We start from the raw sequence: 23,568 nt of genomic DNA, 5'->3' as shown, positions 1-23,568 counted from the left end.
TGTTTTCATTTGTAAAGTTCATCACACTGCACACTCATTGGGGTCCTCTTTGATATGTGGCTTCCCTGATGGCTCAGATGGTAAAGAGTCTGCCTGCAATGCAGGAGACCTGGATTCAATCCCTGGGCCAGAAAGATCCCCTGGAGAAGGGCATGGCAACCCACTCCAGTGTTCTTGCCTGGAAAATTCTTTGGACAAAGGAACCTGGCAGGCTACGGTCTATGCGGTTGCAAACAGTTGGACATGACTGAGCAGCTAACATTTTTAATATGTATATTGTACTTAAATAAAAATGTTTACTTAAAAAACTTAAACTAGATGGGAACTCTGATAGATTCGGGAGAGATGTCTGTCCACAGATTGATGCAGCACTGAACTCCACATGCTTCCGGCTAAAACCAGTGTCATTTGGGAGGTCGTTGGTGCAAAGCTTTGGGCCATGCTTGCTAATCTAGAATGGCCAATGTGGAACTGGTAACGTTCCATGATTACTTCTGGGTTTCACTTTCTCTCGCTTTCTACCTACAAGGCTGTGGAACGTGGTTGGACTTTGATATGTTCTCTCTGGGCTTTTCTCTGTCCTGACATCCTAGCCTGTGAGCTCGTTAATGGTTCTTGGAACAATCTGAGAGCTTAAGTGAGTTTATCCATGCTGAGCTGTTACTGTAAGGAGGTTCTAGAACTTTGTATTGGTTTCTCTTTGTATTGGTTATACTGTTTTGACAGTTTTATTAAGCCTTTTCTCATAATCAGGAATCATTTCGTTTTAGTTGTATATGCTTCCCAGAACTTCTTAGGTTGCATGGAACTTTGTAAAAACAAGAATCATCCCCCCACCCCCCCAAAAAAAAACAAGAATCCCATATACCTTTGTCCCCAGTTTCATGTGCAGTTTTTTGGTCTCTTTAACAAACCTTTCTATTCTTTCAGATGGAAGCTGGTTAATATTTAGAATACATACATTTTCATACAGGGGTTGTTGGCTAATTTATACTCAGAATTGCTTTCGGTGCCTAAGCATCATGATTTATGTCTTTAATCTCTCAGTATTGCAGTTCTTTTTCCCCAAGTTTGGGAGAAAACACATATTAGGGAGAAAAATGTTTCTGGCTATAATTTATGATGAGGAAATGAGTAATCTTGGTGAAGAATGTTCCCCAAATGCAAAAACATTTGGAATTTGGAACTTTCAGTGAAGACTTACTGGAGGCCTGTTGGGTGCCAAGCACCTATTTTCTTTTAAACTAGTTTATGGTAAGGCTTCGTTTGATAGAACAAGTTACCTATTTGATGTTAGTTGAGGCTTTGATATATAATCACTCTTTCTAGAATATTTGGGATTGTTAAAAACCTCCTTTAGGAGGTAGCATATATGAAAAAGGGAAATAAATGTTACTGTTAGCAAAAGTCTGGTAACGCTATTAAGGACTAGAAAATTGGCTGTCTCTGACAAGTAGCTTCCTGTGTTTACCTGCATTTTTTGTTTCCTTTCTCTGATTCATGATCTTAGGTGTCAGACAAAATTTGGATTAAAATCCTGCCATTGACTTAGTTTTGTGACCTTGGGGAAAGTTGGTTAACGTCTTGGAGTTCTGTCTCTGTATCTCTAAAATGTTGGTAATACGAGCTGCTTCACCTTGTTGTATGTGTAACGTATGAAATACAGTGGTGCCATCTGCTAAACCCCACTAAAAGGTTTGTTGTTCTTGGTCTTCAGACTGGTTGGCAAGCTTTTTCAAGAGAAGGGGCCGTATTACTCTGCGCCCACCAGTGCCTGGCCACTGTAAGGGATGGCTAGCAGATTCTCCATCTATTCCTCGCTCAAGTTTGCAGCTGAGGGGAGGAACAGATGTGTGATTTTGTTTCCCTGGGTGGTGCTGCAATCACAGCAGTTTCCTTCTGTGCTCACATGCTCCTATGAGTTAAGTGACTGACCTCATTAGCAGAGGTGTAGGTGGGAACACCTTGGGGACTGCCACCTCTAGTCATTGGCTGTCCTGACAGACATGCGCCTTGTGATGTTCCTGAAACGCCTGCATTCCGATCTGTCCTGCTCAACCGAACAGAGCATTTTTGACTAGAAGAATTATCCAAAGATGACTGACATATATGAGTATCTGATGTTTCTAGTCTTCTCTTCCTGCTGTCCAGAGCCTTTATGAAGTGAGTCTTCTGTGCTAGATACTGAGAATACCATGATGGATGAGAAGTATTCAGAAATAGTGCGCGACAGGGCAAAGCAGGATCCGGGCAGAGCAGTTGGGGGCGATGTGTGAGCAGGGAAGGCGGGCCGGACCCTGGCGTGTGGCTCCCAGCCCAGTGGGGCTTGCTGGGTCCAGAGGGCGGCATGTTAACGCTCTGTGTTATTTCCTGTAGTGATACGCTGTGAAGTGTTGGTCAGAGAGAAGCAGGAATGACAAGGTGTTCTGTACTGGGGGTGTGTGAGGGGAAGGTAGGGCTGGCTGATTTCTCAAGGTGCCTCCCAGGCTGATGAGTCAGTGCAGTATGATGCCCTGGTGCTTCAGATGTAAGAACTTATTTACACAAAATTCTGAAAGAGATGTATACTAGAGTTGAAAATTATTAGCATGGTTTTTTTTTTTGAAACAGATAATGTAGAAAGATGAACATGTGTCTAGCATAGAAATCCTAAGACGTCTAATTTGGCCATCTTTTCCTTTGTAGGAAGATGACATTTCCTGTGACTTAAGCAAAGAGAAGAGGCGAGTGAAGAAGAAGGTGTCTTCTGGGGGAGTTTTTGTGAAAAGGCACTAATCAGTAGATAGCTTTAAATAAACTTGATTTTTTCTATTTTTAAATAGATGTAAGTGTAAATCTATATAAATTCATCTCAGAATCACTCTGATGCGGTTATTCCAATTCTGAAGGCAGAAATATGTTACATAATGTCAAAGGGATTAAAATTACATGGACTCAGTTGTATTTCCCCTCCCAATATACTTTTTATGTATTTATGTGGGCAAGTCAAAACTGTGAACTATTAATTTTTCCAGTATTCACATAAACTTTAAAATTTAATGCAGTTAGTAATAAAAAGGTTTAGTTATATATATTAAAGATTATTGAAAGTTGTTACGGCTTCATAATAAATTATATTTCTTTTACTTTCTAGAGAGTACTATTTTACCAGTGTAGGCATAGCTTTTTTCCCCCAACTTTTCAAATGATTTTTTAAAAATAATTTATTTTACTGAGGTATAGTTGATACACAGTGTTAATTTCTTCTGTACAACAAAGTGGTTCAGTTATACATAAACATACACACATTCTTTTTCACATTCTTTGTGGTACACAGTAGTACACTGTTGTCTACCCCTTCTGTCTCTGTCAGTATATATGATAGTCTGCGTCTGCTGTCCCAAACTCCCAATCAGTCCCTCTCCCACCCGTCCTCCCCTTGGCAGCCACAAGTTTATTCTATGTTGGTGAGTCTACCTGCTTCATCGTTTAGTTCATTTGTACCATATTTTTAGATTCCACATAGAAGTGATGTAATATTTGTCTCTAATATGCTTCATTTAGTATAATTTCTAGGTTCATCCATTTTTCTGCAAATGGCACTATTTCACTTTTTTTTATAGCTGAGTAGTATAGCCATTCATTTGCTGATAGACACTTGTTTCCACATCTTGGCTATTGTGAATAGTATTGCTGTGAACAGAGGTGCGTGTACCTTTTTGAATTATAGTTTTGTCTGCCTATATGCCCAGGAGTGGGGTTGCTGGATCATATTACAACTCTATTTTTATTTTTTTGAGGAACCTCCATACTGTCTTCTGTAGTGGCTGCACTAATTTACATTCCCGCCAACAGTGTAGGACAGTTCCCTTTTCTCCAGAATCTATCCAGCATTTATGCGTAGGTTTTAAAATATGTGTTTATTTTTGGCTGCTCTGGGCCTTCTTCGCTGTGTGTGGGCTTTCTCTAGTTGCAGTGAGCAGGGGCTACTCTGTCGTTGTGGCGCACAGGCTTCCTGTTGTGGAGCATGGGCTCTAGGGCGCTCGGGCTTCAGTAGTTGTGGCTCACAGGCTTCGTTGCCCTGTGACTTGCAGGATCTTCCCAGACTGGGGGTTGAACCCATGTCTCCTGCATTGACAGGCAGATTCTTAACCACTGGATTACCAGGGAAGTCCTATAGATTTTCTTAATGATTGTCATTCTGACCAGTGAGTGGTGGTACTTCATAGAAGCTTTGATTTTAATTTCTCTAATAATTAGTGACGTCGAGCATCTTTGATGTGCTTCTTTAGTCATATGTATGTCACATGACTTGATTGTTAAAGAGCATCTGAACTTGGGAGAAAAAGACTAGTAAGTTGTACTTACTTGTTTTTTAAATATTTGCTTATTGGACCGTGCCGGGTCTTAGTTGCAGCATGTGGGATCTAGTTCCCTGACCAGGGATCAAACCTGGGCCTCCTGCATTGGGAGTTCAGAGTTTTAGCCACTGGACAACCAGGGAAGTTACAAGACTAGTAAGTTTTAGAAAAGGACAACTTTATAATAACAACCAAATATCTCCAGGGAAGTTTATATAAAATGAAAATCAGCTCTTGTAAAAAGAAAAAATACATAATGTGTGTTTGCTAAAAATACACGTCTAAATAATCTGCTTGTGAATTCAGCCGTTGTTCTGTCTTGCAGGCTTTATAAGAAAGGAATAATAGACAAGGTTGATTGGATCATGTCCAGTGATCATCAAGCCCACAGCCCTTGCTTCACTGGCAGCAGCCGTCTCTGCACACCCCAGGCTGCCCAGCCTCTCAGCCCTGGCAGGCACTGTACATGGTGCTCAAGGGCGTTTTGGCCCAGTATCACCAGGGCTTGAATGCCCTGACATGAGTGCATTTGGTTCCTAAGAGGTGTTTAGGCTTGTCAAGGGCTATAGGCAAGTGTTAAAAAATGGCCTGCCTATCCTTTCTGTAACCCTTACAGTCATTGTGCAGTAGGCTTTCAATCTGTAGTAAAAACGATTGTCACCATTTACTGGGCACCTTGTGTGTGATTTGTGTAAGTTCTTCACATGTATTACTGCTTAGTTTCCACCACAGCTTATATGACGGAGGTGTAATACTTGATACATGCAGGTTAAGGAATTCGCCCAGAGTCACACAGCAACGTGGAGCTAGGGTTCTAACCTTAGGAGGGAAATTTCAGAGTCTGCATTCTTCTTTACCACAACCGGAATTCCCAAGTCCAGCATCTCCCTCCCCTTCGGGGACGTCACGCAGCCTTACTTTCTCCTTCAAGCCTGATAACTGTGAGGTGGTCCCACCCGGGAACATTGTCTTCTATTCGCTCAGTTTTCTGTTTGTTGTACTTGTTCCAGTTTTCTCGGGGCCGTATTTCCGTCGGTACCAGTGAGGCAGGAAATACCAGGAGACCGTTTTCATAGAAGCACACACCCTTGTGGCAGAGGGTCCCTGGTTGTCTCCCAGTTTCTCTTCTTTTTCCAAAGTATTAGGATTTACCTGGAATTGTGGCTACTCAGGCTAAGGGCTGAGTTCTCAGTTTCCTTTGCAGCTAAGATGCCAAGTTGTGGCCGAGAAGAGTCTGAGCAGAAATGCCATGTATAACCTTATGGTCATGTCCCTAAAGGGAAAGGGTTTTCCCACATCTTGCCCCTTTCTTCTTCTGCAATGTGGTAAGGTACTGAGTCACTGGACACTGCCAGGATTGAACCTGGACACACGAGAAGAGCCTGGCTAGAGTTGCTAAGTACTAGAGAAATGCAAATCAAAACTACAGTGAGTCATCAGAGAACTCAACTTGGAGATTACTCTTGTTATTAAGAGTATAAAATCTGGAGTTAAAGTCTGTGTGACTTACCCACTGTGTGACCTTAATTTCACTTAGCTTGTTGCTTTAGCTGTAAAATGAGGATAACCACCTGCCTCAGAGGACTGCTATAACAGGTGAGTGAGATATATTATTTAGCATATTCTTTTTTTTTCCATTTATTTTTATTAGTTGGAGGCTAATTACTTTACAATATTGTAGTGGTTTTTGCCATACATTGACATGAATCAGCCATGGATTTACATGTGTTCCCCGCCCCATCCCTCTCTCCTGTTGTGTAGTCAATGTGGCTGTTGTGCAGAGTGACAGCCACTAACCTCAGTGTTTGCGCATAGCCGTTCCCACCGCCTCATTGTTTCCTCTATACTGAGAAAACACTGGGACTCAGTTCAGAATGGCATGAAGGACAGGGTCATGGAGCTCACTTCCTCCCACAAACACATCAAAAAACGCATCGACATGTGGGACAAACCTACAGAATACCTACAAATGCTTGCAGATCTCTTACAACCAAAGCTCCAATCTCTACGTAACTGGGAGGATGAAGGGAAAAGGGAGAAGAGGAACTGGGATGGGACCTGCACGTCTGGGCGCCTGCTGTGGAAGAACGCTCCCTAGGCAGGAGCCTCCTGCGGGGCCGGCAGATTAGCCGGGACAGGGAGGGCACTTCAGGGGCTGGAGGGCGGGGTGGGGTTGGCCCCTGGCGCTGAAGGGCACAGATGGACGACCACGGAAGGTCCTGGCCGCCTCCCCCAGCCCGAGACGCGTACCTGCTGGCGTGCGCGGCCCCTGGGTGCGCGTGAGACCTGAGGAGGGACTCAGCCTGGCTGCGCACGGACCGCCCCGCGGGGACAACCGATTGTACGTCCGGGGAGGCAGGGCTGCAGGCTGCGCGGACGGCTGGCCGTCCCGCTGCGGTGCGGGGACGCTCTGGCGGTCTTTCCGACTAGAACCGCGTGCGCCTGAGGGCCTCTGGGCCACTCCTGGGCTCCAGGGCTGCAGCTCCAGTGGCTTGCACGCAGGTGGCTTGCTGAGTGCCTGTTCGCTGAACTCACCAGGGCTTATCCCACAGGAGCAGACTGGAGTGAGCGCTGTGTGTAGAAAGGCCGGTTCCAGACAGGAGTGCGGAGAAGTGTCTGGGCCACCGGGGCCTGCTTCTCCTTTAATCTCACTGAGCACGTGTGGCAGGGCAGCTGAGGAAGTGATTCCAGTGTATGCTACTGGAGCATCCTTCACATGGAGGGAAGACATAGTCCCTCTTAAAATTTAGCGTATTTTACATTGTGCAAATGAATAATTTACCTGTTTACTGTCTATCTTCAACTAAGATCCTCAGTTCCATGGGAAGGAAGCCAGGTTCAACTTTGCATGTGGAGACCAGCATGCCCATAGCAGGCATTCTTATTTATTGAGTGAATAAATGTACTGTAGAATTTATTACAATGGAACCTATATGATCTTATTTACATACAAATTTATAATGTGCTAAGAATTTTCTTAGGCAAGTGAATTCTGAGATATTTTGAATCAAAATACAAGTACAGAAAGTTTTATTTTGCAAACAAGTCAGCCATTAGATCTTTGAAACAAATTTAGTTGGAAAGTGATTCTCACTCACTAGACCATATATGGGCTGGTCTTTTGACTGTTCTATAATTTAGATTCCCTATTTATAACTAAACAAATGATGGAGGTCATTTTGAGTAACTAATGGATCATCAAACTTAAAAGTTTTGCCAAGGCATTATGAAATCTTGAAATATTTAGCACTTCTTGGCCTTGGCTTCTTGATCTGGCTAAAACTGAAGGTCTGAGATGAAATGATATTTTGTACTTTCCTTGAAATATATATGCTATTAATAGACACTATTATCAAAGAAAATAGACCCAGTAATCTCAAAACAAAAATATAAAAATTCCCCACGACTTTATTGAGAGTGGGGATTACATGCCAATAGACATGTGCTGAATTTTAAAAAGCTTTGTTTATGTAGTAAATTTAAGATGGGTTCCCAAGAAGCAGGGATAAACCGGTTTTTGTAAATTAGAAATTAACAACTCTACGGATTTCATGCTGAGTGTCATATACTTGAACTAGGGCACATATTATTTTAAAATTTATTGTTTTAGTTCATTACCAAAAATACCTAACTCTAGCTATATGATAAATTGCTTTTAAAATCCAAACAACTTTGTTATTGTATATATTTTATATAAATATTTTATATAAAAAGGTAATTGTGCAGTAGCTATCACAAAGTTGAATACAATTAACAAGCATGTGGGCTTGGGAATAGCTTTCAGATTTGCAACAGACACGAAAGAAATCCTATATGATTGACAGTCGTTCAAGTAAACATAAGAAAAGTCTAGTTCAGTTTCTATGAGCTATCAAGACCATAAAGACAAAAGCCCTATCTCAAATCTATCAAGTTTTGAATGGCCTCTTTCAACATAATAAAGACATACATGAAAAAGACAAAATATACCTTCCATTCTAAAGTATTTCCTTTTAGTCCATATGTACTTTCAATAATTGTGTATTCAGTTGCTACTATAACTTTCAATGTTCAGAGTAAATCCATCCAGGCAGTGTTCCAACAGTCAAAGCAGCAGGAGTAGGAACATGCATAACTATAGCAGTTTCACTGTTATTTCCAGAGTCGATAAAATCCCAACGCTATTGCCAGGCAAGTAAACACTGAGGCTGTGAAAAGAAGAATCTGTGTTATAGGTCATGCATTTGAGATTATCCTGCAGAGACAGACAGGATAATGTCATTTTCAATTTAAATTGAAAGCAAAAAAAAAAAATCAGGAAATCCAGCCAATCTTCTACCTTAGGTTTTTCATCCCCTAGAAAATTAAGCTAACAATAAAGGATATCAATTAGGGCATGATTAATACCAATTCTTAGAAGCTTCCTATATTTTACATAAGGATGACAGTAATTTAAAAATCTGTTAGAATCTATAAACAGTGTTTCAAGTCATTATTAATATTACCATTATTAACAATACTACTTTAATTATAAATTAATTTCAGATATAATTTTTAAGTGAAAAACTTTTCTTGCCGACATTAAAAAATTATGTCATTAAGCTAGAAGAACATCCACATGATCCATAAGACAAACTGTCTTAAAAGTACATTAAAAATTATTTCATAATTATTAAAAATGTATAAATAAAAAAATGAATTGTTAATGAAAACCCTTCAGAAACAACTCAGTGAGGTAGAAGAAAAGGCAGAAATAGCATCAGACTTTTTAAATAGTTCATGTACCACCTATTGTCTGTGTTACATCACTCTAAATAGAAAACCTTTCTGTTCTTAAGGTGGTGAATCTGGGTGAGGCTTTTGGACTCCCTAGTTTTTTAGTTTGTTTAAACAGTCATGATTTTAGAGACTCTGAGATGAAGAGCAAACTTCAATGATTAAAGACGTAAGAAACAGCCATTCATGGTACAGCTATCCTATTTTCAATGTGTAAATTAATTATATATTATCCCATTTGACCACAGTACTAAAACTTGGTTAAAAGAGGTCCCTAATTTTAAGAAATGGGATTAGGTCTAAGTCACGGTGGGAAGCTGGACATTTGAGGAGAAAGAGTAACACTTCAAGAATTTGTCTTGTCACTGGTCAATTACACATTCTCTCATTTGATCCTGCTACTATTTGCCATGTTCCAGGTAGTGTGCTGAAGAATTCCATATATTACCTTATCTAGCCATGATTAAAACCCCATGGAGTTGGTGATAGTATCCCCATCGTATAGATGAGTAACAAGCTCAAAGCCGTACTGCGAGCAACAGTGGAAGCAGGACTCAAGGCTGTGAGCACCTGACTCGAAAGTAGTTGCTGCTGCTTAGAGAGCAGAGCAGTGCCTGCAGAACCAGCAGTTGTAAATCCTCAGTGAAAAACGGAAAGGAACACAGGAAATCTAACTTTCTAAACAGACTTGGTAATTTCTTTCCCCACTGCCACTAAGTCTGTTAGTCTGCCTCGTGTATGTCCACTACTGAATGAAAAGATTTCTGGAGACCATCACCATGCTCAGACTAACCATGACACTGCATCTGTAGGTAAATACACGAGAAGACGCTGAGTGGAACAGCAGCTCTTCCTAATGGGGTGCTTTGAGATCTATTTTCAAAGTGGGAACGATCACTCCAAACTGGGCTGATCTGGAACTTCCCCTGAGCATTAGTACTGAACAGATTAGTACTGTTCCAGAGACTTTTGCTAGGGTTTTTGAAACTCATTTTAGCCTTACAGTCCTTTTTTTCAAATGGATCTTTAGCAGAAGCCCAATATTTGAAAAGGGCAGAAATTAAGTCATTCAAGTTGAGGAGAAGAAGGGGGTGTGGAGGTGAGTGAGCATCAGTAGGGGGCTAGGGTCATCTTTACTCCTACTGTTGCTCCAACATAGTGAGTGCCTGCCCAGAAAAACCACTGATGCTATAAAGCAGCTATTTTATTTTGGACAATAACAACACAAAATCCTAAATGTGTGTATCTTTTTGATCCCAGTTTTTAGATGTGTATAAGCAATTAATTATATAGAAATTCTAGCATGAAGGCACAAGGATGTATATGTGTGTATGTGTATTTATTCACACACATATATGACTATTTGGTGCAATATTATTTTTAATAATGAAAACTTCAGAGCACAATGTCTGTAAGTAGATATTATATATTTAGATAAATTATGGTATTTTCATATTATAGAATACTATGATTTCTAGTAAAAAGATATCTATGTATTCATACGGAAAGATGTTCAAGACATTTGGTTAAATTTTTAAAAGTTGTAGCTTGTAGAGTATCATCTAATTACTGTTTTAATGTTCACATACAGAAGGAAAAGCCTAGGAAAGATACATACTACCAATAGTAAATACATATGGGGAGGGAGAAGGCTTTCATTTTTACTATATTGCTTTTCAATTATACTAACAATTTAGGATGAAAATATATTACTTTTTTATAAAAAAGAAAAATACTACTCGAGGGCATTCTTCCTAACTCCTTGGGGCTCTATAAACTGGTCAGGTCACAAGGTTCTTGACGAACTCAGTATGTGACAGACTAATTCTGGGCAGTATCCCTGCTTCCTCATTTGGATTCAAGAATGGAAGTAATTTCTACCCCTTTGTTTGCTGTGGTTTTTAATAGCCTATATCTGTTTTGGTGATCTGTACCTAATTGTGGACTACCTAGTTTAATCTTTGCATCATTTTGTATGGGTGTTTATGTGTGTCTTTGACTTCCGTACACTTTTTCCTTTTCAGAGGATGCAGAGTGGCCTATTAAACTTACATTTTCCAAGCACTGCAGGGGACCAAACAGTAACTCTGTTACAGCCCCTCCTTTTGTGTCACATGGCTACTACCTTGGGAGGTAGGAGCTAATGGGTCTGAAAATCAAATGATAGTAATTCCTTTCTCTGACAACACAGTCTTACCTGCAAGATAACGAATTGTCTCAAGCTTATTGGATTCCATCAGAGTTTTTAAAGAAGCAATTTCAGTGTCAATTTTGTTACCAGTCTCTGAAATAATACCTCTGGTTTTGGTATCCTGTAGTAATTAAGAAGAAGATAATTAGATTTTGTCTCTATGTATCATGGACAGAAATGTTTACTTTAGAAACCCTCATATAGGGGCTAATTTTGTGTTAAAAAACTTTTAAGTGGGGAAACATAGCTTAAAAAAAAGCACAGTGATATAAAAATTACATGAACATTATAAACTGACAAAAACTATTCCTTCTACTTTGATATTTGGAGACTACTAGGATTATCACATTCTGGGCACATTCCACTAAAAACCTCACAGGTAGTTTACAGGCATACCTTATTTTACTGCATTTTGCAAATTTTGCATTTTTTAAAAAAAACAAATGGGAGGTTTGTGGCAACTTTGAGTCAGGTAGGTTTATCAGCACTATTTTTCCATAAGCATTTGCTCACTTCATGTCCCTGTGTCACATTTTGGTAGTTCTCACAATACTTGAAACATTTTCATTATTACTATATTTATTATGGTGATCTGTGATCAGTAACTTTTGATGTTATTATTGCAAAAAGATTATTACTCAGTAATGGCTCAGAAGATAACTGGTTAACATCTTCTTAGTGATTCTTATTTTTTAATTAAGGTATGGATATTGTTTATTGAGACATAATGCTATTATTGCATACTTAATAAACTACAGTGTAGTGTAAATGTAAATTTTATAAGAACTGGGAAACTGAAAAATTGCTGTGACTCACTTTATTTCAATATTTGCTTTATTGCTGTGTCTGGAACTGGACTTGGGAGTGTCTCTGAGGTATGCCTGTATTTGAGACCTAAATATACAAGGATAAACTAATAATCAAAAATGTCAGTCACAGAACTATCACTTTATGGGTATAAAGTCCTTTAGATATCATAGTTAAAATGTTAAATATCTTTTACAAAAGGAAAAACCAACCAGGTTTATGATAAACTGACACCAATATTAAAGACCATGGCAGATATGCTTGTTGAGTTAACAATGAATGTTTTGTGCTCAGGGGCTGAAGGGTAGGAAAAGAAGGTGATACTTAGAGCTCAGAAATTAGCGGTGAGAGAATTTGATTTCATCTCCTTTATCTGGCCAAGAAGTTAGAGAAGGGAACAGGCTGCTTGGAAAGGCAAATGGTACCTGTACTTCTACTGAATTATAATCAAGAATGATGTCTCTCATGTCGGAATGTAGACCAAGTGGCTCTTAACTTTTAAAAAAGGAAAGGACTAGGCTGAGAGCTAGGTTTTATTCAGCCATAGAGATTAAGTAATGATTACAATTTAGGATTACTGAGAGAGAAACAGTATATATGAGTATGGAGTTTAGAATCCATGTTCACGTCCTGGCTCTACCACTTATCAGCTGTGTGACCTTTACCTCCCAAAGCCTCACTTTCCAACTGGTAAAATGGGAATAAGAGTGCCTGCCTCGCCCAGAGGCTGACACAATAACTAATAAACAAAGTAAGTAAAGTAGGATCTAACATAAAATAAGCACTCAATAAATATTTACTATTACTTAAAAAATATGTAAGATAACTACTTGAATCTAGGCACTTAAATACTGTGACTCCCTGTCTTTTTGAAAAATAATTATCTTCCATATAAAAATAGTTGAAAAACAAGTGCTACCTGGAAAGCTTGATTCTGACTCAGAAGTCATAGCTCCAGTACTACCACCCACCTAGCGGCAGCTTCCCCCAAATTACCGGTTACCTGTAGTAGTTATGAGAAATGACGGGCTGCATAGGGCCAGCTTGTTCAAGTCCAGACTTACAGAGTGATACCCGTGAGGGTAGCTACATAAGGCATGACAGCTATACAAAAACAGAGGAACTGTTACCCAGTAGCTTACATTTCTGGTAAATTCTGTGGTTGCTTCCATAAGTTTCTTTTCTTGATCTGTAAACTAAAGGATATGAATGATCAGGAGGTTAGAGAAAAAAAAAAACTAAAAGAAATTTTTAAAAGGAATAAGTGACCAAAAAAGTACATTTAAAAACACATTACCATATCTGTTACTCTGCTCCTTTCTAGGTTGATATCCAGTTTGTTATCTGCTCTGATTCGACTAGTTTCATTCTTTAAAAGAAAATAAAAATATTTAAAAAGTGACCTTGTCATGAATATCTGTCTGAAATTTACATATTCTGAAGTGGGGAAAAAAGTTTCACTTACTATCAGTTGTTGTTTAACTTGTTCTAATTCAATTTTCATTTTCTAGGTATAAAGAAAGATCACACACAATTGGTGTTAAACCAAAAGCCCATATGATTTATCAAAAAAAATCTGAAACCCTGCAAAAGCAAAAATTGGACAATCTGGATTTCTAATATAAAAACTCGTTATAAATTAAAAAAAAAAACCTAATAGTTCCTCTTATTCAGAAAATAATATGAACATGACATTAGAAAATGTATTATGTTTTAATATAGTAGTCCCCCCAGTCCATACGGGAATATGTTCCAGGACCCCCAGTGGATGCCTGAAACCCCGACTAGCACTGAAGCCCATGTGCATACTATGTTTTTTCTTACATTAACTGGTGGGTAGCATACACGGTGTGAATACTCTGGGCAAAGAGATGATTCCTGTCCTGTGGGGATGGAGCAGGATGGCGAAAGATATTCTGCTACTCAGAACAGTATGCAATTTAAAACATGAGTTATTTCTGGAATTCTCTACTTAATGTTTTCAGATTGTGTTGACTACACATAACTACAACTGTGGAATGCAAAAATGCAGATAAAGGGGGACCTACTGTAGTCTGCTTTAAAAAAAAGTAGGCTGACATTCTAATATTTTAGGCTAGTGGATAACAAAGCTCTGACTGAATTACAGAAACATTTTTCTCGTAAGTGACAAAAATAGTTACAGACCACCCGCCCACCCCAAGCCACATTACTCTCAGCCCTGAAAACATTATTCTAAACCACACTAGAAATTTTATAAAATATGTACATCAAAGATTTCCTCCTTTATGTGACCCATATAAAATACAACTCTTATTTTTTTTAAACAACTCTTAAGCATGCAAAACACTGACTTATACATAGGAAGATTAGGTATGGTTAAACATGTAGTAGACTTTTACATAAAACTTATTTAAATAACCACATGAAACTGTTTTTGGGTCCTATTCACCAAGTAGAATACTTGTGAAATCAGTATTTTATTATTAATAAATTGAGACTTGTATCACCTGGTTCTCTGCTCGCAGATTTGCAAATTCACTTTTCTCTAGGATGACCATGTCTTTTCTGATGGAGTCCAAATGAGCCATTAGTTGTTGTACTGTTATTTCCTGAAATGCAAAATTAAAGTCATCTAGTGATCTATATAATACCATCCCCTTACATGGAACTTCATGAAACTTAAAAAACTGTAGTGGGGTGCTCTCTGTGCCCCTTCTGATGTCTGTGTCAGATGCTTTCTCAGTCCCTTTTTATACTTTAATAAAACTGCTACACACACACACACACAATTATTATCTTTCTACAAGGTATAATGTTGCTTGGCTAAGTAAAAAAAAATTAAGCATATGAAACCTATCTGATATCTGAGATATCAAAATGAAAAGCAGGAGATTCAAGGAGGAAAAGGATTTCCCAGTGAAGAGAAACTAATGTCTAGGTCTTTTCAATGAAAGAGTCCCAATAAATTGCTTACTTAACCTCTAAGAGTTCTTCAACAAATAATCTTATTTAAAAAATATCTACATGGGAAAGCTCTACTCTTTCATTGCTTTAACTTTGAAGGATTTTTTACAATTGGAAATTTCTAGGATACTAGATAAGACTTAGAAGTCAGGTAATAAAATAGGTAGAAGTATGGTTTAAATAATTAGCCCTTGTCAGCATAACATAATTAGTTTTGTTTAAATTCCTGAGTATCTTTTCTATATTTGGCAATATAAAGAATTTGTGAAAGGAAAAGTGGGCCCTATCTGATAGATTTATAAACTTTTGCTTTGCTAGTGAGGGATATTTTCGTAGAAATGATTAATTTTTGGCTGTGCAACATGTGAGATCTTAGTTCCCCAACCAAGGATTGAACCTGTGCCCCCTTCAGTGGAAGCAGAGAGTCCTAACCACTGAACCACCAGGGAAGCCCCTGTAGAAATGATTTAAAGCAGGCTTACAAAGAAAATATAACTTTTACCACTAAACTTCTCAAAATCATGTAGTTTGCTGATTAATCTTTTATCCCTCTTTATAAAAAAGCAGATGAGAGTATAACCTTGAAGAACCTCTATAACATGGTTCATAAACAAAACAAAAAAAACCCAAACAAGAGCAAGATCACTAGTGGAACTCCCATTTCTGTCATAGTTTGTGACCAGGGGTGCACTGTTAGGGTTATAAGTCCTCTGCTGACCAATTTAGGGAGAAAGGCTATTTCAAAACTGACTTGACTTTTAGAAAACAGGGGCTATAACAGTTCCAGATACATAACTAATAAACGACTCGTCCAAGGGTCTGGAATGCACACATCTTCTCCAAAAACAACCCTCAGATGGCACAGTCACATAGAGTGGAAGTTAAAAATGTGAGTTCTGGAGTCAGACTGCCTGGGTTTGAATCCAAACACTGCCATTTACTCTGAGACTCTGGGCAGGTTATTTACTAACTTCTCTTCGGTGTAATGGAAATAACTACCTATACCTTATAGCACTGTTCCCAGGATTAAATGAGATAATGCATGTAAAATGTTCACAGTAATATTTGTAGCACAGGACTCAATAAATGTAATAAGACAGGGACCTAACGGCTGAAGCAGGACAGTGTGACTCCAATGAATGTTGTGATGTGCAGGAAGTTTCGCTTTAAATATTATACCTGTATAAATTAAAAGTAGGGAGGAGCCAAGATGGCGGAGGAATAGGACGGGGAGACCACTTTCTCCCCTACAAATTCATCGAAAGAACAATTGAGCACTGAGCAAATTTCACAAAACAACTTCTGATCGCTAGCAGAGGACATCAGGAGCTCAGAAAAGCAACCCATTGTCTTCGAAAGGAGGTAGGACAAAATATAAAAGATAAAAAGAGAGACAAAAGAGCTAGGGATGGAGACCCGTCCCGGGAAGGGAGTCGTAATAGAGGAAGTTTCCAAACACCAGGAAACCCTCGCATTGGCGGATCTGGGGGAAGTTTTTGAATCTCGGAGGGCAACCTAACTGGGAGGAAAAAATAAGGCCCACAGATTACGTGCCTAAAAGCAACTCCCAGCAGAAAAGTACCCCAGACGCCCGCATCCGCCACCAGCAAGTGGGGGCGGAACAGAGAGGAGCTGGTGGCGGAATGGAGAGGAGCAGGCGGCACTGCTTAGGCTAAGGACTGGGCCTGAGTGCCCTGAGGACAATCGGAGGGAGCTTTTTTAAACTGTGGGATACCAAGAGAGAAAATTAACTGCCCTGAACACAAATTTGCGGCAGTTCGCAAAACAAAGGGACTGAGAAACTCCAGAGAAGGGCTAGCCTGCGGCGGACCGGCCCATCCCTGCCAGACGTAGGAGGCAGGGGGGAGGGGAAAGGGGCAAACTAGGCCCCAGAGACGGCATCCCCTCCCACACTGCAAACAGGCCTCCAGTTTCTATCCAAAGACATCCTGAGATTCTGGATGGTCGACATCCACCACCAGGAGGTTCACGGCTAGAGGCCAGCTCCTGAGAACAAACACAAGCTGCTGGCACCCGACCGGCACGCACAGAAACAGGCTGGGGCTGCGGATCGGAGAGGGCGCGCCGCACCCGGGGAGAGTGCCCCCGTCAAGCTCCTGGCTGCATGAGCACAAGATGCAGGCACAACCGAGTCCGCGCTTTTGTGGAGTACCCGAAAACTGGAACCGCACGCAATGCAGGGCACGCTCCATATAGAGCAGCTGGGAGCCTGAGCAGTGTAGACGGGAAAAGCACAGACACCTGTGAGCGGGGACAAACCCACTGTGGGCGGAACACGGTGAGTGCTACCCACACACGGTGATATCTGTCTGCAGCGCCCCGCCCTCCCCGTAGCAGGACTGAACTAGCGAACCTAAATAAGAGATCACCTCCGCCCGCCTGTGTCAGGGCGGAAATTAGACACGGAAGAGACGGCAAACAGGAAGCCAAATAAACAAAGGGAACCGCTTCAGAAGGGAACGGTGCAACAGATTAAAATCCCTGTAGGTAACACCGACTGCACTGGAAGGGGCCTGTAGATATTGAGAAGTGTAAGCTGGAACGAGGAGCTATCTGAAATTGAACTAAACCCACACTGACCGCAACAGCTCCAGAGAAATTCCTAGATATATACATTTTCTTTTTAATTAAAAAAAAAATTTTTTTTCCTTTCCTTTTCTTTTTTCTCTTTTATTTTCTTTTAAAATTCCCTATTACTCCCCCATTACTCCTTAACTTTCATTTTCATATATTTTTACAATTTTTTTAATTAGGGAAAAATTTTTTTCTTGTTTTTTTTTTTCTTTTTGTTTTTCTCTCTTATTTCCTTTTAAAGTCCTCTAATACTCCTCTATTATTCCTTAATTTTCATTTTCATTTCACTATAACCTTGCAAAAAAAAAAAAAAGACAAGCCCTATTTTTAAACCAAACCTCATATATATTTCTAAATTTTGTTTTTGTTTTTAAATATTGTATTTTAAAGAGTCTAACCTCTATGCTAGATTTTCAATCTTTGTTTTTCAGTATGTGATATAAATTTTGGACATTTAAGAATCCAATATTCTGTTCCCATTTTTATTCAGGAGTGTGTTGATTACTCTCTCCCAATTTTGACTCTCCGTTTTCTACCTCAGAACACCTCTATTTCCTCCTTTCCCCTTCTCTTCCCAATCCAATTCTGTGAATCTCTGTGGGTGAACACTTTGGGAACAAAGAACTGCGTAGATCTGTCTCTCTCCTCTTGAGTCTCCCTTTTTTTCCTCCTGCTCATCTCTATCTCCCTCCACCCTCTCCTCTTTTTCATGTAACTCTGTGAACCTCTCTGGGTGTCCCTCACGGTGGAGAATCTTTTCACCATTAACCTAGAAGTTTTATTATCAGTGCTGTATAGTTGGAGAAGTCTTGAGACTACTGGAAGAATAAAACTGAAATCCAGAGGCAGGAGACTTAAGCTCAAAACCTGAGAACACCAGAAAACTCCTGACTACACGGATCATTAAGTAATAAAAGACCATCCAAAAGCCTCCATACCTACACCGAAACCAACCACCACCCAAGAGCCAATAAGATCCAGAACAAGACATACCACACAAATTCTTTAGCAACGCAGGAACATAGACCTGAGTGTCAACATACAGGCTGCCCAAAGTCACACCTAACACATAGACCCATCTCAAAACTCACCACTGGACACTCCATTGCACTCCAGAGAGAAGAAATCCAATCCCATGCACCAGAACACTGACACAAGCTTCCCTAACCAGGAAACCTTGACAAACCAATCATCCAACCCCACCCACTGGGTGAAACCTCCACAATAAAAAGGAACCACAGACCTCCAGAATACAGAAAGCCCACTCCAGACACAGCAATCTAAACAAGATGAAAAGGCAGAGAAATACCCAACAGGTAAAGGAACATGAAAAATGCCCACCAAGGCAAACAAAAGAGGAGGAAATAGGGAATCTACCTGAAAAAGAATTTAGAATAATGATAATAAAAATGATCCAAAATCTTGAAAACAAAATGGAGTTACAGATAAATAGCCTGGAGACAAAGATTGAGAAGATGCAAGAAATGTTTAACAAGGACCTAGAAGAAATAAAAAAGAGTCAATTAAAAATGAATAATGCAATAAATGAGATCAAAAACACTCTGGAGGGAACCATGAGTAGAATAACGGAGACAGAAGATAGGATAAGTGAGGTAGAAGATAAAATGGTGGAAATAAATGAAGCAGAGAGGAAAAAAGAATCAAAACAAATGAGGACAACCTCAGGGACCTCTGGGACAATGTGAAATGCCCCAACATTCGAATTATAGGAGTCCCAGAAGAAGAAGACAAACAGAAAGGCCATGAGAAGATAATCGAGGAGATAATAGCTGAAAACTTCCCTAAAATGGGGAAGGAAATAGCCACTCAAGTCCAAGAAACCCAGAGAGTCCCAAACAGGATAAACCCAAGGCGAAACACCCCAAGACACATATTAATCAAATTAACCAAGATCAAACACAGAACAAATATTAAAAGCAGCAAGGGAGAAACAACAAATAACACACAAAGGGATTCCCATAAGGATAACAGCTGATCTATCAATAGAAACCCTTCAGGCCAGAAGGGAATGACAGAACATACTTAAAATAATGAAAGAGAATAACTTACAACCCAGATTACTGTACGCCGCAAGGATCTCATTCAGATATGAAGGAGAATTCAAAAGCTTTACAGACAAGCAAAAGCTGAGAGAATTCAGCACTACCAAACCAGCTCTTCAACAAATGCTAAAGGATCTTCTCTAGACAGGAAACACAGAAAGGATGTATAAATGTGAACCCAAAACAAAGTAAATGGCAACGGGACCATACCTATCAATAATTACCTTAAATGTAAATGGGTTGAATGCCCCAACCAAAAGACAAAGACTGGCTGAGTGGATACAAAAACAAGACCCCTATATATGCTGTCTACAAGAGACCCACCTCAAAACAAGGGACACATACAGACTAAAAGTGAAGGGCTGGAAAAAAATATTTCACGCAAACGGAGACCAAAAGAAAGCAGGAGTCGCAATACTCATATCAGATAAAATAGACTTTCAAATAAAGGCTGTGAAAAGAGACAAAGAAGGACACTACATAATGATCAAAGGATCAATCCAAGAAGAAGATATAACAATTATAAATATATATGCACCCAACATAGGAGCACCGCAATATGTAAAGGCAAATGCTAATGAGTATGAAAGAGGAAATTAATAGTAACACAATAATAGTGGGAGACTTTAATACCCCACTCACAACTATGGATAGATCAACTAAACAGAAAATTAACAAGGAAACACAAACTTTAAATGACACAATGGACCAGCTAGACCTAATTGACATCTATAGGACGTTTTACCCCAAAACAATCAACTTCACCTTTTTCTCAAGTGCACACGGAACCTTCTCCAGAATAGATCACATCCTGGGCCATAAATCTAGTCTTGGTAAATTCAAAAAAACTGAAATCATTCCAGTCATCTTTTCTGACCACAGTGCAGTAAGATTAGATCTCAATTACAGGAAAAAAATTATTAAAAATTCAAACATATGAAGGCTAAATAACACGCTTCTGAATAACCAAGAAATCATAGAAGAAATCAAAAAAGAAATCAAAATATGCATAGAAATGAATGAAAATGAAAACACAACAACCCAAAACCTATGGGACACTGTAAAAGCAGTGCTAAGGGGAAGATTCATAGCATTACAGGCCTACCTCAAGAAACAAGAAAAAAGTCAAATAAATAACCTAACTCTACACCTAGAGCAACTAGAGAAGGAAGAAATGAAGAACCCCAGGGTTAGTAGAAGGAAAGAAATCTTAAAAATTAGGGCAGAAATAAAAGCAAAAGAAACTAAAGAGACCACAGCAAAAATCAACAAAGCTAAAAGTTGGTTTTTTGAAAAACTAAACAAAATTGACAAATCATTAGCAAGACTCATTAAGAAACAAAGGGAAAAGAACCAAATTAACAAAATTAGAAATGAAAATGGAGAGATCACAAGAGACAACACTGAAATACAAAGGATCATAAGAGACTACCAGCAGCTCTATGCCAATAAAATGGACAACCTGGAAGAAATGGACAAATTCTTAGAAAAGTATAACTTTCCAAAACTGAACCACAAAGAAATAGAAGATCTTAACAGACCCATCACAAGCAAGGAAATCGAAACTGTAATCAGAAATCTTCCAGCAAACAAAAGCCCAGGACCAGATGGCTTCACAGCTGAATTCTACCAAAAATTTAGAGAAGAGCTAACACCTATCTTACTCAAACTCTTCCAGAAAATTGCAGAAGGTAAACTTCCAAACTCATTCTATGAGGCCACCATCACCCTAATTCCAAAACCACACAAAGATGCCACAAAGAAAGAAAACTACAGGCCAATATCACTGATGAACACAGATGCAAAAATCCTTAACAAAATTCTAGCAAACAGAATCCAACTACATATTTAAAAAATCATACACCATGACCAAGTGGGCTTTATGCCAGGAATGCAAGGATTCTTTAATATCCGCAAATCAACCAATGTAATACACCACATTAACAAATTGAAAGATAAAAACCATATGATTATCTCAATAGATGCAGAGAAAGCCTTTGACAAAATTCAACATCCATTTATGATTAAAAAAAAAAAAAAAAAAACTCTCCAGAAAGCAGGAATAGAAGGAACATACCTCAACATAATAAAAGCTATATATGACAAACCCACAGCAAGCATTACCCTCAATGGTGAAAAACTGAAAGCATTTCCCCTAAAATCAGGAATAACACATGGGTGCCCACTCTCACCACTACTATTCAACATAGTTTTGGAAGTGTTGGCCACAGCAATAGGAGCAGAAAAAGAAGTAAAAGGAATCCAGATAGGAAAAGAAGTGGTGAAACTCTCTCTGTTTGCAGATGACATGATCCTCTACATAGAAAACCCTAAAGACTCTACCAGAAAATTACTAGAGCTAATCAACGAATATAGTAAAGTTGCAGGATATAAAATTAACACACAGAAATCCCTTGCATTCCTATACACTAACAATGAAAAAACAGAAAGAGAAATTAAGGAAATAATACCATTCACCATTGCAACAAAAAGAATAAAATACTTAGGAGTATATCTACCTAAAGAAACAAAATACCTATACATAGAAAACTATAAAACACTGATGAAAGAAATCAAAGAGGACACAAACAGATGGAGAAATATACCGTGTTCATGGATTGGAAGAATCAATATTGTCAAAATGGCTATACTACCCAAAGCAATCTATAGATTCAATGCAATCCCTATCAAGCTACCAATGGTATTTTTCACAGAACTAGAACAAATAATTTCACAATTTGTATGGAAATACAAAAAACCTCGAATAGCCAAAGTAATCTTGAGAAAGAAAAATAGAACTGGAGGAATCAACCTGCCTGACTTCAGACTCTTCTACAAAGCCACAGTCATCAAGACAGTATGGTACTGGCACAAAGACAGAAATATAGATCAATGGAACAGAATAGAAAGCCCAGAGATAAATCCACAAACCTATGGACACCTTATCTTTGACAAAGGAGGCAAGGATATACAATGGAAAAAAGACAACCTCTTTAACAAGTGGTGCTGGGAAAACTGGTCAACCACATGTAAAATAATGAAACTAGAACACTTTCTAACACCATACACAAAAATAAACTCAAAATGGATTAAAGATCTAAATGTAAGACCAGAAACTATAAAACTCCTAGAGGAGAACATAGGCAAAACACTCTCCGGCATAAATCACAGCAGGATCCTCTATGACCCACATCCCAGAATATTAGAAACAAAAGCAAAAATAAACAAATGGGACCTAATGAAACTTAAAAGCTTTTGCACAACAAAGGAAACTACAAGCAAGGTGAAAAGACAGCCCTCAGATTGGGAGAAAATAATAGCAAACGAAGCAACAGACAAAGGATTAATCTCAAAAATATACAAGCAACTCCTGAAGCTCAACTCCAGAAAAATAAATGACCCAATCAAAAAATGGGCCGAAGAACTAAACAGACATTTCTCCACAGAAGACATACAGATGGCTAACAAACACATGAAAAGATGCTCAACATCACTCATCATCAGAGAAATGCAAATCAAAACCACAATGAGGTACCATTATACGCCAGTCAGGATGGCTGCTATCCAAAAGTCTACAAGCAATAAATGCTGGAGAGGGTGTGGAGAAAAGGGAACCCTCTTACACTGTTGGTGGGAATGCAAACTAGTACAGCCACTGTGGAAAACAGTGTGGAGACTTCTTAAAAACTGGAAATAGAACTGCCATATGACCCAGCAATCCCACTTCTGGGCATACACACCGAGGAAACCAGATCTGAAAGAGACACGTGCACCCCAGTGTTCATCGCAGCACTGTTTATAATAGCCAGGACATGGAAGCAACCTAGATGCCCATCAGCAGACGAATGGATAAGGAAGCTGTGGTACATAT

At 39.1% G+C, this 23,568-nt stretch overlaps 2 protein-coding genes across 5 annotated transcripts in view; one reads left to right on the top strand and one right to left on the bottom strand.

The window, feature by feature from the left end:
* The window catches only part of ANKRD42 (ankyrin repeat domain 42), a 56,750-nt gene extending 53,892 nt beyond the window's left edge, over positions 1–2,858 (top strand). The window contains exon 13 of the mRNA XM_065936466.1: positions 2,686–2,858. Within this exon, the coding sequence (XP_065792538.1) occupies positions 2,686–2,775 (90 nt within the window). The 3' untranslated portion in view covers positions 2,776–2,858. The remainder of the gene's footprint in view (positions 1–2,685) is intronic.
* Positions 2,859–7,340: 4,482 nt separating this feature from the next.
* The window catches only part of CCDC90B (coiled-coil domain containing 90B), a 31,301-nt gene continuing 15,073 nt past the window's right edge, over positions 7,341–23,568 (bottom strand). For 2 of the 4 annotated variants that reach the window (XM_065936973.1, XM_065936976.1), the window contains 6 exons: positions 14,583–14,684; positions 13,559–13,600; positions 13,391–13,462; positions 13,236–13,289; positions 11,293–11,407; positions 7,341–8,527 (listed from right to left, as the gene is read on the bottom strand). In XM_065936973.1, coding sequence (XP_065793045.1) covers positions 8,472–8,527; positions 11,293–11,407; positions 13,236–13,289; positions 13,391–13,462; positions 13,559–13,600; positions 14,583–14,684 — 441 coding nt within the window. In that variant the 3' untranslated portion in view covers positions 7,341–8,471. Of the gene's footprint in view, positions 8,528–11,292; positions 11,408–12,102; positions 12,200–13,235; positions 13,290–13,390; positions 13,463–13,558; positions 13,601–14,582; positions 14,685–23,568 lie in introns of those variants that run through there. The other 2 variants (XM_065936974.1, XM_065936975.1) reach the window with 2 other exon arrangements.

The sequence above is a fragment of the Muntiacus reevesi genome, chromosome 5 (genome assembly GCF_963930625.1).
Source record: "Muntiacus reevesi chromosome 5, mMunRee1.1, whole genome shotgun sequence".
Taxonomy (NCBI): Eukaryota; Metazoa; Chordata; class Mammalia; order Artiodactyla; family Cervidae; genus Muntiacus; species Muntiacus reevesi.
This window is presented reverse-complemented; position numbering and strand designations above follow the sequence as displayed.